The 19,567-nt window shown below is 44.0% G+C and overlaps 1 protein-coding gene across 7 annotated transcripts in view; it reads left to right on the plus strand.

Moving 5' to 3' along the window:
• RAPGEF6 (Rap guanine nucleotide exchange factor 6) overlaps positions 1 to 19,567 on the plus strand; it is a 1,719,096-nt gene that overhangs the window by 1,316,119 nt on the left and 383,410 nt on the right. For all 7 annotated transcript variants that reach the window (XM_069652531.1, XM_069652536.1, XM_069652533.1 and 4 more), the window contains 2 exons: positions 8,066 to 8,202; positions 19,307 to 19,465. In XM_069652531.1, coding sequence (XP_069508632.1) covers positions 8,066 to 8,202; positions 19,307 to 19,465 — 296 coding nt within the window. The remainder of the gene's footprint in view (positions 1 to 8,065; positions 8,203 to 19,306; positions 19,466 to 19,567) is intronic.

Genomic DNA, 19,567 nt, shown 5'->3' on the forward strand with positions numbered 1-19,567 from the left:
CCTGGGGGCCACTTCATTAAATGGTGGGTTCATGACATCAGAGGTGCACCTAGGCTAAAATGGCAGGGGGAATGGCGACTAACACTTCAAATGTTGGGAGAGGTGCTAACATAAGAGGCTGTGAGGAAGGGGCAAACTTCCTTGTGGTGGGGGGGGCACCTAACATCTTTCCACATTTCGAATGAGACTCTTCTGGTGAAGCTTCAATGTTACAAGCAGCTACCTCTTGCCTTCATTTCTGAAAGGTCACACTTAAGGACTGCTGTGAGAATGAGATATCTCATGTCACCACTTCCCTTGTAATCACTCCCCTAGCATGCAAGTGCTAACCTCACATCACGATTTCACTTACCTAAAAATGTATGGATATGAATGCAGGTGCTAACAGTGAAATGACTTCTCATGGCCATGCTAATCACTATGGCAATTCTCACCCAGTTCCTGCCCTCCCCACCCAAAACACCACCTCACTGGAACTCTTTGAGCTAGCTTTAAACATGCCTTGCCAACAAACGTTGCCCTCAATGTGCCTGCAAGCGTTTCCTCAAAGGAGTCTTCTGAGAATTCATGACTTCATTGGCGTTGTAAACACGTAACTGGTGTCATAAAAATGGCTTAATCAGGCCTGCCTTTGGCCACTCAATTTAAAAACACCCAGCGTTTCTTTCACTGAAGTTCTTTAAAAATAAGCATTGACAAAGCCAACAGTTTTGGCTTGTGTATAAGTATTGGGCATTTACCAGGCACTGCTATTAGCTGCTGAGGTACTCAAACCATTTTGCACTGGCACTATCAATGGCCATCTAATACCAATACAGAAGTGCCTTTCCCATGCCTACACGAATGCCCAAACTGTTAGCATTGCCAGTGCTCTTTTTGCTTTACCCTTGATGCACAGGACTATGCATCAAGGTTAAAGCAAACATACTACTTGGCTAAATTGGCCCACATTGAATGTAGGCCAATCTAGCCAGTAATAACACTTATGGTACACAGTCAGCCTGGATATACTTTCTGTGGCATGGCATTTTTACTGGCTGGGAGTCCGTACATGGTGGTAATGGCATATATTGATGCAGCCTGCATCGACATAATTAGAACAACCAGCATGAATATATTTTTATACTAGCATATCTCGCGTGGTAAGTCGGCATGAAATGTATTGGAAAATGTTCCTATGCACATTTTGTGATTTGCAACTATTGGGAATTTCTATGTGCTTCCATACAAAACCAATTGCAAACTGTATGGATTTCTACCCAATTTTGCAAAGAGAGTGCTGTAAAATGCATACTTTTAACCCAATGTTTCAAACCTTTTCTTGGGCGTGAGAACCCCCCTCAAGCAACCCTTGTTTGGTTTGGGCTCCCTCACTGTGCTCTGTTGATCCTGCCTAATTGGCACAAACATTTAAGCCTCTTAAGTTCAGAAATGTACCAGCCTCCACTGTACATCATTTGTCACTGTGTATGATGTGTGTTTTAATGCGCACACGGGGGCAGGGTGCTCCTTAATGATATGATATGGCATTTAGAACGTGCCTGTACACAAGTGCTTCTAGGCGCGACAAGGCAAGGAGGGAGAAACAAAAGAGTAGGACAAAACACAGATCGTACTAGGCTTTGTGTCATTCAGATCGCGCAAGAGCTGGGAAGGGGGGAGGGGAGAAGTGCCGAGGGTGGGGTAGGATGAAGAAGTGCAGTAACAAAGGAAAAGCAAGAGTGCAGCCAACGGGTGCAATGTGTGGGTACTCATAAGTGCAGCCAATGGGTGGAGAATAAGAGCAAGAGCGGGGACTTTAGGGTTACAGATACAGACCACAAGTGCTGGGGAGCCAAGAGGCAGTGCGGGATTGCAACAGGACAGGCAGGGACCTGGGCCCGAATTCAGAGATTGACCAGGTGACCAGTGCATGGATCAGGCAGGTCATCAGCAAGGGAGAGGATGAGAAAAGGGAGAAGCAAAGAGACAGGTCTTGAGGTGCTTCCGGAACCGGAGATGGTTCTCCTCAAGTTTCAGCGAGGCAGGGAGGCTGTTTCCAGAGGGAGGCCACAGCGGAAGAAAGAGATATGCCCTCTACTCTTTGCTTGGAAAAGTGACTGACCCTCAGAGAATTGCAGGTGGCGCAGTGGAGAGCTCATGCCATCCTATATATATTTATTCATGTGATAAAAAAGTTAGTCCGGCATAAACCTTTCTTCAGTAGAGAAATCTAACTTTGCTGTAGTTGATTTGGAGTTGTAGTAATAAACCATATTTGGGATCCTGCACACAAACTCAAGGGTAGATTTCTCGAGTCTCCTGTTTGCGGATGTGCCGCCGCTGGCCGAGTGCAAAACATTGTAAGGGGGCCTCACCAAATGTTTTGCCCCAGGCCTCGCCACATCTTCTGACAGCCCTGGAGGACTGCACTGTACATCTCCACAGTTGTAACCTTTCCTGGGCTGGGATGACGGGCCAGATTTTCAGGACCAGTAATCCAATGAGAGAAGGGAGGGTTATATAAGAGGGGCAGGCAAGAGGCAAGTATGAAGTTGTGGGTTGTTTGGAGCGGTGGCAGACCCAGGGACCAGCAGCGGAAGACGCTGCACTGGAGTGTGGAGGTGAATTAAAGAAAAGGTGAGTTATTGGTTGGTAAGAGCAAGTGGTACTGCGTGGTGCGTTTCCATACAAGGTGGGTGAGTGTGAATGTTGGAGGGGGTGTGGAAACTGAGTGGAACGAGCTTGTGAGAGTGAAAGAAGGGTGACTGAGTAGTTGGTGGGGTGGAGTAGTAGTGATGAGGAGGAGGGAGTAATAGTGTGGAGGAGGGAGTAGACTGAGTTATAACATTGAAGGGTGGAGGCAAGGAGTACGAGTGAAAAACATCCGGGGGACAGAGGTGGAAGATGGTAGGGGGAAGGAGAGAAGATGGATGAAGTTGGACGCAGAAGAGTAGAGAGGGGAGAATAACATTCAGAGAAAAGGGGAGGAAACATCAGGATGTGAGAGGAAGGAGACAATTGGGTTGAGTGTCTGGAAGGCTCATTCCCAAACTCTTTTAGTTCCCAACATGAGTAATGTAGGGCTAGTTTAGAAAGTCCTGGAGGGAGTTTCGATAGCGATAACAATTTCCTTTAGGTTCTCATTGAGAGCAAGCTAGATACTAGGTACTAGGTGTCAGTAGTCTCTTATCTACTAACCCGGGGACGAAGGACACCTGTGCTATGGTTGGAAACTCTATAGCCTGAAGAGTGTGAGGTACGGCCCTGGCGCCCTGCCAAAGAAGTCAGTAAAAACCTTGAACCTTCTCTGGGATTTGCAATGTTCATTGAGCCATCTGTGACAAGCCTCAGCCTTCAGGCTGTAGTGGTGGAACTTCCCCCCCAGCTAGTCTGAAACGTAGCTGTCACTTACCCACTTTAAATATGAGCACTAGGTCAGAAAGAAAAAATGACACTGATAATTAGTCACCTTGCATGTAACAACCATGCTATGTGTTGCAGGGTGAAATGAAAGATCTTATACTTGGTTAACGGAAGTGAACTTCTTTACTAAGTTCCACTGACAAGGTATATACATCAGGTATGTCCAAGGGTAAGTAAGTAGGAAGGTACACAGGAGACATAAACAGGCCTCCTCTCTCACAGTCGGCTTCACTCACACTGAGATTCATGGAGTTTACAGGGGCACTCACACCACAACATTCCACAGCCATAACATTCCATCAGGCATTCTCTCATGCTAGCCTTCATGCAGGACAAAGGCAGGGAACACAAGACACAACACTATGCAGTCTGAGCTCAAACTGTAGGCATATTTGATCTTCTGGTAGGCAACCCATGGTCATAAGTAATATAAGCATAAGGTCCTTGGCAGTCTCTGAAGTTTCTGTAATTCAAGGTAAGAAATTTATTTTAATGAAGTGTCAATTCTCAGATGACCTCAAAAGGAAAAGAATAAAAATGCATCTGAGAACTGCAACAATTAGATTGCTCTGAATGTTTGTATGTGTGCAGGGGAGGACTGCAACAAATCCTTCTCATCACCCCTCAGCCTTCCCCCAAAATAAAATATTTTAAGCTCATTTCCCCAGAGAACCTCCTGAAAGTTTTTGCCAAATCTGTTGTTTAGCTTTTGTTGTGAACTTGAATTTCCCCTCTTAAGTACTTTATTCTACAAATTCATGGAGGAGTTGGCCAGGCTAAGCTGTTTCCCATTGTTTTATTCTTTCCCCTGTTATTTTATTCTCTTCATACAAAAAATATGTTTGCTTCTCACACCAATCAGGAGATTTGCTTTGTCAGAGTTCTTGTGGTAATAGTCTGAACTTTAGAACTCAACTATATAGTATGTGTCACACTCTCGTATCAACCTTCCCCCTTGCTGCCGCCATAAAAATTGCTCTGATGGCATCTTGTATATTGGATATATTATCACTATAGAGGTGTTTTAATTGCACACAAATGCTCAAAAAATGTGCTTTCACTAGTGTCCCAGTTGAGTTGGAGCTTAGAACTCGAATGATTCTTACCCCATGCCACCTAGTTGTGTTCTGTTATACCTTGTGTGACAGTCACATTGGGTGGACCACAGTGCAAAGGAGAGAGGGACTCCAAAGTCTTGGCACACCCACAAGCTATTCAATGTGATACTTAGAGGATGCTCAAGACTGATCCCGCAGTCCTTCCACAATGCCAAGACCTTTGTGTCTCATGATGCTAGGAATCCATGATAGACACTGTAGCTTCCAGCTTAGATGCAGGAGAGAAGTAAAAAGGGTACCTCTTGGCCCATATAGGCCCAACACCCATCTTTGGAAAATCCTAAATCCTCCAAATTTGTAATTCATTATTTATTTATTAATATACTTTTAGCCAATTCTGCTTTGTATAACTGCAACATTGTATTACAATACATCATTAAAATGGACCAAACAATACTGTATCACAACACTAATTAAAATCACGTGACATGACACCAATCCACCCACACAAGTTTACATTATTCACTCAATACAAACTAAACCTTTTTACCAACCAACATCATCTTTTGCAAAATAAAAATGTCATAAAATAAAAGTATACACCTCATGATAATTCATTTAAAATCTCTACATATTCCATAAAATATTTCACAATAAAAAACGTAACATTTACATAATTTCCCTCCATAAATGTACTCCACATGTCCACAGTGCTGTCGCATTTGTTATTGTAGCATTTGGTCCATTTTCAACTTGTACAATATTTTAACTTTCACAATTAGCTAAAATATGCTCTGCTTGCTCTATTATGTTAACAGCACATTAGCAACACAGTTGATCTGAACGCCTTATGTCCGAGCACGCTCCTGTAATTTCAAACACTGAACATATGTTAAATTTGATCAACAAGTATTGTCTTATAGTCCAAGTACCTGGGTTCGCCATTATGTAAATTGAGCTCCATTATATAGGCTAGGAAGTGACTGCTATTCACATGTGTTGCTAGTTTAACAAGGTCTGCTTCATAGCTATATGCAGCCAATTTCTGTTTTAACCCCCTTTTGCATTGCTAATGCTGGTTCGTACGACTATCCATCGTGAATCCTAGGAGCCAACTATCACAGGTTTTTCTAATTTTAGCCATTGTACTCATGTAAGTGTATGCTTCAATCGATGCGTAGGCTTTTAAGTAGCTCACTATGATGGTGTTATTCTCTAGAATCAAGAGCTTTTCATACCATAACATTATTCTAGATATGTAAACAACCATTGTCCCTTTTATGTTACATTCAAGTCTAAGCTATTCCACTGGTAAGCACTCAGGCATTTGAAATAGTATCCTTAACATGTTTGCTTCAAAGCTCTTCATTTGTAATGTTAAGTCATGTCCCCACACTTTGACACCATACATAAGAACAGGTATAATCTTAGCGGTATAGAACAATATAATTGTTTGTATTGACATCCCTCCTTGCCGCCCAATGAAGGCACTTGGAGCATGGATAAGTCTCATGCATTTATTTTGAGTTTACATCCAGTGGCATTTCCAACTTAATGTCTCATCGAAATCCTCCAAATTCCTGTGCCGAGAGAGAGTATTGAGACATGCAGCAGACAAGCTACGTTGCATTCAAACACATGCTCACTAGTTTGCACGATTCAAGGAAGAGCATAATAACAGTGAGGACTTGTGCAGTTTATGCATAATTCATATGCCAACTCTTGATTGGGCTCACAAAGACCTCTTCCCCAAAGTGAAGCAGCAGTGGGGACGGTAGGAAAGATGCAGTGAGGATGGACCACCATACTGTAAGTGTTACTGACAGGTGGACACTTCTGCAGGTGGGCTAATGACTGCAAAGGACAGAGAGTGAATACCGAAGCCTAGGAAGCTCAATAGGAACTCGGAAAACACCTGAGATTAACTAAGGGGCACTTGAGCAAGACCAATGCCAGGCAATGTGAACAAGAGACTAATCAGGATACTTATTAGATGAGCAGAATAATCTGAAGCCCTATGTTCAGTTTGAGGCTGGGAGTGTCTCATTCTAGACTGTGTACCTGGAGAGAGAAGCAGCCAACAAGGGCTCAGAAAGAGATCTACCTGCCTGATAAAGGTTATTCGTCAGATACTGGTGAAGGTTAGGCTTAACAGGGCAACAGCTGCAAGTCTGGTGAAAGCTATGCATTGGACAGGTTGAGACCAAGACCAAAGGGAAATAGGTTGTGCACGTGTATATGGTTTGGGGTGGCAGGGCGGGGGTGGGGGTGCTCTATCTCAGACCCTGGCAGGATCCTTGTGTTATGTTATGTTATTGAGCTTATACCACGCCAAAACCTGTAGGCATCCAGGTATCCATAGACCTAGAGCAGAAAGCAGAGCCAAGAACCTGTTAACCGCGAAATGTTTTGGCCTAGGAGGGAGACCAGTGGTTTGTGGTAGAGAATTTCACAGAATGACTAGCAAAATGACAAGCAAAATTCAAGTTTTGATACGTTTTATTGGAATAACATATTCTTATGCCAGGATGGTAGTTCCATATGTTATGGAAGTCCTGGAGTCCCTGAGACATCTTAATCATATGGTGGTTACAACTCAAATGAGCAATAAAAGGTATCAAAACTTTGATTTAGCTTTATTTTAAAACTGGACTAACACAGCACCAAACACTTTCTCACACAGAATGACAAAAACGATAGCAAGGCAGAATAAATACTTTCAGGTAGGATTATGTCAAGGTGTTACCCTATGGCAATCGGGGAAGAAATACATGCTGGTAGGAGTACAAAGTAGTGTCCTGGGCACTATATTCTTCTGACTAAGTTTGGGCACTATTTCTCTGAGAATGTCTTACAGAATTCTTAAAATAACCGGTGTGCCTTTAAATGGACCCATTTAGTACACCCTTTTGAGTTCTCAATCCTGAATCCTTGCCCTGTTGAGTTGTGGTTGAAACCCAAGGGCTCCCTATGTTTTTTTCCAACACAACCTGTTGTGTTGTATTGAACCTTACATTGCCTTGTGTCTACTATTGATTCTTTGCCACACTTGTTATCCCCGCTGTCACCTCAGTTAATTTCTTTCTAGTTTGCCCACCTTGATGTAGTCATGAACAAGGTAGGCTTCTTGGTGTCTGTAGTTTTAGTGTATTATTATTCTTGAGGGATGTGGGAACTGTCTGGGATGAAGCTTGCATATTTCTTGTGTAGCTCATGATATTTTATAAAAGTTGCATTGTTCGAAGGTGAGCTGACACAATACATAATCATAATAGTTGATTTTTTAGAATAGTTTCTATAGATTAACACAACATGTACATGTTGGGAAATGGTAGAAAATGCCCTGTAGTTCTGCAGCAAATTGTTAATATTTTCAAAGTACTAACATTAGACAAACAATGAACTGTAACAGAGATTATGGCACTAAATGTTTTTACAGAGGGAGTGTCGTTGGAGTACTTCATACAATTAAAGAAGAACACAGATTCACTCATGTGTTGGTGCAATCAAACAGATTGACATGGTTGTGCACATCAATTGGAGTTATTGTATCGTTAATGACACCATGTAATGCTCTTGACAATGTTTACTTTCCATTATAGAGCAATTGCTGGAATTCATGCATCAGCTTCCTGCCTTTGCCAACATGACAATGTCTGTAAGACGAGAACTTTGCTCCGTTATGGTTTTTGAAGTTGTAGAACAAGCCGGTGCAATAATTCTGGAAGATGGGCAAGAGGTAAGTGACTCATAAGCTTAGCTACTTCTTGCCCCGGTGATCTGAAGTGCTCTCCATTCCACCCTGCCCCTACTATTACCTTTCCCTGTAATGCATAATTTACCTTGTAACTAGCACTGTTACATTCACTTGCTCTTACCTATGTAATGTACCTGCCTGTACTATTCTGTGTACCTGATTAATATTCCTCTGTATTCTTTGTTGACCTGTGCTTCAGCTCAATACTGTGCATTCGTTTTCTCATTATGATGTAACCTACGTACAAAGATTGTTTTGCCCATGTAATGCTATTTATATCTGTAAAACATGCGCCCAGATGCCGCAGGGCCAGGAGCGCAATACAAATAAAATAAATACAAATTTATTATATTAAACATGTCATGTCAACATGGATTGTAGTGTAGAGATTCATTTCTCAGCTCAGGACAACACAGTCCTAGCAGAATGCCCTGCTAGAGTTGGATACTATTTGTCTATCCTACTGTTGATGAAGTTAACTGGTTAATTTCATAGTAAATCTGGTTACAGGATGAGCTCAGAACACAGGGATGGCAGACTCACCGGGCTGACCATCTCATCCAGCTACAAGGCACTAAAGAACTCTCACTAGAACTTCACACAAAGCATCTTTTCAGCACTCCAGTTATAATCATGGAGACCCGTCAACCACTCCATCTGCACTCTTGCACTGGTTGCCGCAAATACACACTCACAAACACACTTTCGCTCTCTCTCTCCCTCTCTCTGTCTGTCTCTCCCTCTCCCCCCACCCCCACCAACAGGCATAGAGTAATTCCAACAACTGCATATATACCAATTTTGCCAAGTAAACGCAAGCAAGGAGGGAAACTCCTAGAGAAGGGCTTGGACACAGTTAGGACCAAAGAACAGGTACTCAGAATGTTCACAAACAAAGGAGTTAAGAAGAAAACTGAGAATGGCATCAGCCAGGTTCAACAAGGCCAGAGGAAGCTGCACAGCATCACGCAAGAATTCAGGACATCAGCACAGGCAGCCTACAATCCCACCCATCAACTCATAGGTATGGCAAAAACATGTTGTCTGGCATGACGCAACATTTAATGTTGGGTATAAGTAGCAGTTAAAAGGTGAGCACACACCACTAGCTAAGCACTGAATTGCAACCACAAATTTTAAGGGTGTTGAAGGAATCTGACAAAAGGGTGGCATGTTTATAGCTATAGACGTATATGTATAGTAAAAGAACCCTCATTGTGCCTTTCTCTAAGAGGGGGTTTCCTTGCCTCAAATTAATACTAAAGCATCTGTCAGAATGTCCGTCCAAATGAAATCAACCTACTTCTATCCCTTACAGTACAACTAAAAAGTAATATAATCCAACTGTAAATTCCTTCTCCAGGAGAATGACTCCCTTCTCCTGGTATATGGGTGGCGTTCCCAAAATGTTCTCTTGCACAAAGGTGCCGGGGGGATGACTCCCTTCCCCAGGCTTGTAGCAAACTAATAGAAAGTTGCTTACCCAGGAGAAGGACCCCCTTCTCCTGGCATATGGATGGTGTCCAGAATGTCCCCTCGTAAACAGATTCCAGGGGAAATGACTCTCTTCCTCTGGCTAATAGTTCCAACACTTGGTACAGTCAACTTTCTGGACCAGGAGGAAGGCTCCCTTCTCCTGGTACTGGTCTGCACTCTCCAATATAGTTCACAACAAAGGCGAGGGGGGGGAATGACTCCCTACCATTGGTGTCTCTTCAGAGTACTTGAAAGGATTCTGTTTTCTCACCAGGAGACTGACTCCCTTCTCCTCGTGTTTGAAAGTTATTTTCCAACTTGGATTTTTTCTTGGCACTCTTTCACTATATCAGCAAAGTCCCAAGTCTTTCTCTGGGTTCCAGTGGACTGATCTCTACCACTGTAATGAGGAAGATTTACTTGGATGTTTGCTTCAGTGTTGGTAGGGTCCCAGACGCTGCTCTGATAGTCAGTTGGTTCATCCCTGCCACTGCTGTGAGCATGGTTTCCTCCAATGCTTGTTTTACTTATTTACTTATATCGGTGTCCCAGACCCTTCTGTGGTGGTCAGTGGGCTTATCTCTGCCACTGGTACGAGGACGATTTCCTCACATGCACTCTTCACCTTGTTGTGGGTCTTGCGCTTGCCCCGTTGTGAAGCAGAGACCTCTCTACTTTTCCCCATGTCCCTACTGGTCCGCCCGTGCTTCCCGTTACCTTCTGGGACTTGCTTGCATGTTGCCGGTCTCTCTAGGGACTGGGATCAGTCTTCTTCCCGCTTCCGGCAGCCGTCTGCTTTGTTACTGCTTCTGCGGCGACTGTGTGTTTTGCTCCGTGCAGTCTCGGCATCTTTGGGGGACTGTGTGGCCACTGCCTCGCCTGCTTTCCGCTGGGCTCGGTCATGCCGATGCCAGAACCTTCACTGACTCCCTCAACCACTCGCTGGCATCCTCTGCAGAGACCTCTCTTTGGGTTGAGTGCAGACCTCGAAACTTCCTGGTTCTCAGACGAGGAGTAAAGACAAAGACACAGTCCTTCTCTTTCTACTGTATAGGGCACACACTGCCCCAGCGTAACGTCACAACCTGTTGGCAATGGCTCCTTTTTATTCCTCATGCCTCCTGTGAACCACCTGATCTCAGTACTAGCACAGTCCGTAATCCTAATTTTTCTGTGCTCTTCTTCATCCTAGTATTTTCTGTCTTGGCTGTACCCCAGACACTACAAAAATACATTGGTTTACTCTCAATATAATGATTTAAAATGAAGGGGTGTTAAGGAATGTGGGGGTGTGATGTTGTACAACGGGTTGTACCCAAGGTGGTCCTCCTTATACCCAGAGAGGGAGTCCCTCCACATGAGGTGCTCCCGCATTAAACCACCCATAGGGGGACTATTGGGTAACGGCCGCACCTCCCTAGACTCATGGGAACGCTCTTCCTTGGGGAGAAGTGACAATACTTGGCAAATCAAACAAAGAATAAAGTTCCCAAGTGTGGGAGCTCCCGTCCTCCGCACGTTATAAATGGCTCAAAAGATGAGTCCTAGTAATTAGTAAGAATGTGTTATATTTTCCTATCCTATTTACAATCACCTTAAATTTAAGACATCAGGTAAACAATTAAGTATGCAAAATTCAGTGCATATCCAAAGAACTAATGCAACAGGATTTCATTATCAATTCTTGATAGGTTTTATTTTTTGGCCCAACGCATTTCGTGAGGATGAAATGAACAGTTTTCTATAATAATATCTAGAAAAAATATATTTGAATAATACACATTAGTACATTTTTATTTCCTGGACGATGATGCAGCAAAAAATGGCTGCCCTATATACCGCATACGTGATGTCACGTTACGGTGCGTGCAACGTCAGTGTCAACACTGTGACGTCATCGCGATCATGCGCGTTGTGACGTAAAAGGCTGTCACATTTGGATTCGGTGCGATATTTATAAACAACAAAAGGTAGGTGGTCAGACCATACAAACATACAGTTGCAACTTCTTGCTTTATAACACATAAAGAAGTAATAGGCTTATGTCATTTATGACCTCCATAATGTCATCACTAAATATGAATGTGAACTCTTTCTGAGACAACTTCTACCGATGGTAGGAATAACCCAACGACTAATGAGGGTAACAGGTCTTGGTTATACAGCCAATTTTTTTGTAACATGTGACACATTTTTTTACTGTAATAAGATGGTTAATTTAGATGTAATATATGGACAGTTTGATGTGTGTAGAAGAAAGTAACTGATTGAAATATGTGCATATTCCTGGAATTTATGTCCAATCTGTGTTTAATATGTTGTCATTTATGCTGCAATTGGATGCTCATGCCTGATTAGATCTGTGGCTAATTGGATCTTGATTAACTAACTACTTACTCTATTTACAAATTAGAGGTGTCTCTCAAATCACCTTTACTACACTAATACGTCCTGACATTTCCTGACACTCCTTAGCTGGTTATGATGGTGAAATCTGCTTGCGGGGTGATGGGTCTCACTGGCTGCCCCCTCTCACAGATCTGTCAGAAGTACTGGGTCCTTTCCAGACAAACATGTCGCCAATAGAAGTAATCGTATTGCACAAATCTTCTAGAAATGAGTCGAGTCTCTAGTACTTGATCCATGCAGGTTTGTTCAACGTCTTTTTTTTTAAAAAAAAACATTTTATTGAATATAGTTGAAATCAACTTTTTCAATTATTACAATTTTATCAATAAATTCAATCAATTCTAATAACAATGAGTTAAAAAAAAGTGTTGCAATCTAAAAGAATACAATTACAATTTACAATTTAAGTTTCTAGAATGGTGAGGACAACCATCAACGTCTTCTTAGGTTACTGATTGCAGGATTAGTTTCAGTACGTAAGGAAGACACTGAATAGGTATGCCATTTCATCCACCTCCAGGCACCAACTGACTCTCAAAAACATTCACACAGAGCATGGTCTCGGCCCCATTCAGACCTGTCATTGACTCCATCTGCACTTCTACATGGTTAAAACTGAAGTACTTTGCACATTTAATCTGAGGTTCTGTACTGAACTATCTTGGCACAGGCAGTTCTTCCTTTTTTATGATGTTTTTATGATATTGTTTTCTTATTAGTACTCCTGTGTCACGTCCCCTTTCACCCATATGTTTGGGAGGATATTTCATGGTACAGGACAGAAGTCTTTTAGGCCCTGCAAAACATTTTCTTTTAATTATGTGCACACAGGGGTCTGTTGACGTTGTGCATAGCCATCCACTTCTGTTTGTTACCAAAGGACCCCCCCCGCCAGCCCCTTTTACCACTCAACAGTACTGTACAGCTTTCTGTGATGAATCCCACAATGTTATTACTTCTCTCTGGGAGGGAGACCCTTCCCATGGGGTCAGGGAGGACTCAGATACTCCCATCATCTTTCTCCTCTTGCTTCCACTAATTTCCTTATAAATAGTAATTGCGTTTATCAGGCAAATAACACTGGCGAAGAATAGTAAGGGAAGAATGAATATGGATAACTTCAAGAGTACTATCACAGGGAATAGCGGGGCGATGCAGAGCCCTACGCGGAACCAATTCAAACATGCTAGCTATTGGAAGCTAGAAAGCAGTCAGGACAAAAAGACTGACAAGGGACTCTCCTCAGAGTTTGTCCTGCTCCATAGCAGAACGCTGAGGAGAGGTCCCGCAGCAGACCCGACCACCTGGTACCTAGAGGCTTAGAACAGCAAGGTACATAGAAACACCACGGCCTACATGGCTGTGGGAACCTGCATTATGTGGCAGAAGCAAAGCCGTCCGGATGGTCCAGGTGAGCCCTGACATGCGGAGAGAAACCGGCCTGGTGCAACCACTGGGACGAAGACTGCGAGAGCCATGGGGAAGCCACAGAATCGGTCTGATGTTGTTGAGGACCGAAACCCTCATAGACCAAGTAGAAAGGTATGCAGGGGGGAACCAGAAAGGCACAGGGATACCCCACAGGCTCTAGTTGGGAGAAAGTGCAGGGCCATCTTCCTCATCCCAGTGGGACCGAAGAGAGACACGAGTTGAGAATGGAGCGGGTGAAAGAGTGCCCCAAAGAGACTGAAGGAGAGACCTGGCAGGATAAGAACCAGACAGAGTTAAGATATTGCAAAGCTGAAAGATGGGTCAAGGACCAAAGTAGCAAGAGAGACCAGTTGAGAACGGAGGGGGTGAGACTACCCCACAGGGACTGAAAGAGAGCCTTGGCAGGTTAGGGAATCAGGCCTACTTAAGAGACATTACAGAGTTGAACAAGGGGTCTGGGACCCACAGAACTAGACAAGAAGTGCAGGGGAGTAGAACCTTTGGCATAAAGCACGAGAGGTCAAGGGGGACGAGGACCTTTGGCATAAAGCATGAGAAATCCGGAGGGACAGAAGAACCTTTGGCACAAGTGACAGAAATCCCAATGGGGAAAGGAAGACCCTTTTGGTACAAATCATGAGAAGACCAGAGAAAGGGAGTCCTATCCTTTGGCAGAAGAAAGAACTGTGATAGAGACTATTGATGGAACCTGAGGAACACTTGGGGAAGGGAGACACCTTCAAATATTGTTTTAGAACTTGGAACTTTTAACTACCTAAAGCATCTCGAAGGAGGGGGTGGGGGGGAATCCTGTTTTAAGCAGGATGTAGTTTAGTTTTAGGTTTTCTGTTGAGGTGTAAGGGACGGTAATAGGCTTATGACACCGGACAGTGAACTTTATACTTTTGACGGACATTCTGACATGATCCTTAGTTTTGGTTGAGGCAGGGAAACCCCTCTTATTGATATATGGCATGTATAACTCGCCTATACACGTGTTTCAAGGCGCGATGAGGCAAGGGAGGGGAAACTGAAGGAAGACAGACCACAATCCTACTAGGCCAGGTGCATTGAGATGGTGCAAAGGGGAAAGGGGATGGGGCAGTGTAGTACATAGGATAACAGTAAATAAATAAACTGTATGGTGAACATGTTGGAAAATCAATAAAAACTGTTTAAAAAAAAAAAGACAAAAGTATGGGCAGCTGGTGTCAAGTGCTGACATGAGGTGTCAAGTGTTAGAAGGGACTGTAGGGATACAGAAATAGTCCCCGAGTGCAAGAGTTGCCAAGGGGGCAGTGCAGGTGTGCAACTGGTGGGGAGGGGACCTGGGCCTGAGATCAGAGGGTAGCCAGGTAACCAGTGCAATTTCAGATTCAGCCAGGAGATCAGCAGGGGAGAGGAGGAGGAAAGCAAAAGCAAAGATGAAGGTCTTTAGGTGCTTCTGGAAAGGAAGATGGTTCTCCTCAAGTTTCAGAGAGGCAGGGAGGCTGTTCCAGAGGGAGGCCGCTGCAGAAGAAATAGATCTACCACCAACTCTCTGCTTGGAGAAGCGACTAACCCTGAGGATGTTGGAGGCGGATGAGCGAAGAGCTCGAGAAAGAAGATATTTAGGAAGAACGAGTTGAAGGTATTGAGGTACCAGGCCCCATAAGGCCTTGTGGAAAATGCAGAGGGTTTTGAACTTAATCCTCGCCAACACTGGGAGCTAGTGCGGAGATTTCAGTCCTGGAGAGATATGATCCCTGGGCTTGAGGCCAAGGACAAGTCTCGCAGTCCAGTTATGGATGTGTTGCAGAGGGCGGAGAATAGAGTCAGGCAGATTTAGAAAGAAGCTGATGCATTAGTCAAGCCTAGAGCGAACCAGAGCTGTGGAGACAGGGAGCTTCTGGGGGAATAAGTGGAAGGGAAGACTACCTCTGAGGAGGGGCAGCTGGTAGTGTGACTTCTTAAAGAAGTCAGAGATGTGAGGAGAGAAGGAAAGTGTGGAGTCGAAGATGACCCCAAGGTTTTTAGCCTCACAGGTGGGAGTAGGAAGAGGGCCAAGAGGGGCCGGACAGAGAGTGACAGGAAAGGAGGGAGCAGGTGTGCCGATGAGAATCTCTGTCTTACTGCCATTTAGGCAGAGATCATTGGCAGCACACCACTCCTGGATGGTGGCTAGGCAGTCAGAGATGAGAGAAGGAGAAGAGGTGGCAGAAGGGAGCCTGAAAATGAGTTGTCATCCGCATAGCACTGAACGTTGGGCCAGAGAGCGAAAATTCAGTGGGCAAGAAGTGCCAGGTATTGGTTGAATAGCGAGGGAGAGAGGTTAGACCCCTGGGGAACACCACAGGTAGAGATAGAGAGAGAAGAGAGGAAGGACCCAAGTTGGACCTGGGAGGGTCGATCAGAGAGGAAGGAGGTCAGCCAAGCCAGGGCCTGATCGGTGATGCCCAGGTTATCACGGACATGGTTGAGCAGATTGACATTGACACTGTCAACAAAGGCAGAAGAGAGATCAAGTAAGATGAGGACACAGGGGGTGTTGGAATTAAGGTTGGAGAGCAGGTCTTCATGGATGTTCTGAAACCAGACTGATGGTCATGGAGACAACCACACAGATTAACAGTGAAGATTAAGCTGGGAGATGGCCAACTTTTCCAGGAGTTTGCCCAGGATGGAGATTGGACTATAGTTAGCTGTGCAGGAAGGGTCGGCAGAGGGCTTCTTAAGAAGAGGGTGCACAAGGGAGTGCTTCAAGGGGGAGGGGATGACTCCAGTGACAAAAGAGGGGTTGCAGATATCCACCAGAGCAGGAGCCAGGGTGTCAATGTGGTCCTTGATGGTTTGGGAGGAACAGGGGTCAACCTGTTTTGACGAGACTTTCATAGATCAGACTTGTCTAGAAACCTCATCTGAGGAGAATAGGGGAAAGGCAGAGGAGGGAGGAGGGGTGGCCGAAGAAGGGCCATAGGAAGAGCAGGGAATAGAGTGAGGAGGGCGAGAGGAGGTGAGAGAGGATAGGATGTCCTGAGTTTTACAGATGAAATGAGAAGCCAGGGCCGTGCAGAGGTCCTGGGAAGGGACAGGAGAGGTAGAGACTGCAGTAGGATTGGCCAGCTCCTTGAAGATTTTAATGAGCTCGGCCGAGTTGTTGGATGCCACAGAGATGCGGGCTTGGATAGGGGCTCTCTTCTTGGTGCGGACGGAGAGCCAGTACAGGCTTTGGTGGCAATACAAAGGGACAAGTAGGGTTCTTCCTTATTTTCAGTCCAAAAAATGTGTATTTCAACAAGCATGCCACCTTGGTGTCATGAGTCTACTTTTGCACCCTTACATTTATCACCTGCTCAGTATTTTTCTTTAATTTTATAATTTTCTTACTGACTTATTTTCTCAATTTGGAGTGTGTTACCCTTCTCACTAGCATACCTACCTTGCGGATAACACTGATAGCTGCCCATTACACCTGCATGTACTGCAACAGAAGCTCTCGTGCAGCTGACGCCTATGCACCTTGTTTAGAGTACCTCAAGCACAGGTGGGACGCTTTTGCCACCTGTGACTCCTTTGGACCCTTGGCACTGTGCCGCACACCAGAGCATTGCAGGAATCTCTTCAGGGTTCTGCCTCTGCTTCACATCAAGGATTTCATCGCGCAAATGCTCACGGGGAAGAAAGAACATTAGAAGAGACGCTTTAAAATGCTACTTTCCATTTTTTACAGGCACCCAGCTCGGGTCATTCCTTTCCAGGGGTTGCCACAGTTGAGAAGGGTCCTGTGACTCATCTAAGACTCACTGGGGGGGTGGGTCATTCTATTGAAAACCAGCAGGGGCCAGTGCTCCATCTGCTAATTCGGTCACATTACTCTGCAAGGAGGTCAAGCTGCTAGAAGCGTAGAAGTAGTAGGGTATGCATCAACGCTTCGCTCCATTTTAGACATGCCAATGTAGACTCCCATTTGCCTGCCACTAACCAAAAACTATGTTGAGTATTTTAGATCTTCCCCAGACAAACAGGCAGCCTTCAAATCAGGCCTTTACGAAGCTAAGCAAATAGTGTAAGATATGCTGCAGGGCACAGTTCACCATATTGACAATGCTGGTCATGTCATGGCTGTCAGTGCTGATAATGAGACGAGTAAGATGAAGGCCCACTGCCAAATTCACATAGGATGTACAGGACCGCATCATGGATTTACCATTCATTGGTATTGCGTGATTCCATTCTTCTATGGATGAAGAACTCCATAAGAAGAAAACATTCACACTGGTGGCTAAATCTTTGGCTGTCCTTTTGATTACCAGCTCTAAAAGCTTTTCCAAATTCCCCCATGACAAACAAGATTCGAGCTGATGTAATTTGATGGGTTTTGTGACTACCAAGAAAAGTTCAGGGACCCTGAGCACTCCCCCTGTGGCCACAGAAGGATGCAACCTAGAAAAGCTGCAAAACGCTTCTTTGATACTTCTTCGTCCTCTTCGGTAAAAAGCAGTGTGTAAGGGTGCAGAAGGAGGAGACTAACACACAGGTGGCATGATGATTGTTTGACTTTTTGAGTCTCCACATTTCCAATCACAGTATTTGGTATCTTGCTTAATTAATCTAGTTCAGTGGTTTCTGTGACTCCAACCCACAAATGACAAAAGTGTCCAAATTGTTAGTGTTTTTTCGGCTGTGCCCCATCGGAATGAGACGTCTGCACTGTGTCCCGGTCACTTTTTCAGGCTTGTGTTTTTCTACTACAGAGGCCCATCTGCATCCTAACAGCATGAATGCAACAATACAATTATCATTGCGCAGGTAGCATAAATACTCACAGGCACATCACAAAGTGTATCACTGGACTATCATTACCCAATACACTTTTTTCTCCTAATGCCCACCAGTGAAAGCTCTACTTGTTTAGAAATACTAACAAACCACATAGAAACTGTTCAGGATGAACAGGTAAAGTTTTGAACCCAAGAATGCATTTCACAAGCCAGTAACTTACCTAATCAACCACATTTCCAGATGATTGCTTGGCTCTGGTTTCAGGGCTGCGTTCCAATATGCCGCATGCTGTGTGTATAGTTTCCCGAGAGAGATTAACTGCTGATAATGCAGGGTGACTTGTCCAGATAAAAAAAATCTTTGTTTAAATTTTGATGTTTGGTAATGAGTTCATACGGGAAATCAGCCACACATTGGATTTGTGACATTATTGATCATAGTATGAGGGGGGAGATTATTTGTCTATACTTTTATTTCCACATTGGGAATAATGGTGTTTTGGGATGGATCATTACTTAACTCTCTTTAGACGTCATCCCGCACTGCAGTTTGGGATCTAAAAGCTCAAATGATTTTTCAAAATGTGTGTTTATTGGCTTGTTTTTGTGCAACTCTGTCGGTCTGCGTTCTTTCATTTCAAGTACAGTCGATAATTGCAATGGAAAGACATCTAAACGATTTTCAGAAAGGGGTGGGCGTCACAATGCAAACCGGTTATAGTTTCAAGGTGAAATGTCAAAACATCTTTGGAGGTGTCACACTATAGGCAAATCTTATTGATCTGTTCAAATTAATTTGATAAAATACTGAATTTTCTGGCTTGAACTTAAAAATCCTTCATTGTATGTTATGACTTTTCCCAGCGTTAATATTTCTAGCTCTGAGTTAATGATGGTTTTCATTTGTGTGAGGTCAGTAAGCTGTAGAAATAAGCATTACAGTGACCTAGGAAGCACACTGTAATGCGGGCAGAGGAACTATTTAAATCTTTGTATCGTTTTCATTCTAGCTGGACTCTTGGTATGTCATCTTAAATGGCACTGTGGAGATTGGCCATCCTGATGGGAAAAGTGAAAGCCTATGTATGGGAAATAGTTTTGGCATCATCCCATCACTGGATAAGCAGTACATGAATGGAGTAGTGAGGACCAAATTAGATGACTGCCAGGTAAGTTTAGCAAAGTATTTCAGCAGTTGGTTGCCACTCCAAATTTTGTAGAATCAGATTATAAGTGCACAATTAAAATACCACCAAAATGCTTTAAGTTGT

Source organism: Ambystoma mexicanum, chromosome 3p (assembly GCF_040938575.1).
Source record: "Ambystoma mexicanum isolate Mex_15411 chromosome 3p, UKY_AmexF1_1, whole genome shotgun sequence".
Lineage (NCBI taxonomy): Eukaryota > Metazoa > Chordata > Amphibia > Caudata > Ambystomatidae > Ambystoma > Ambystoma mexicanum.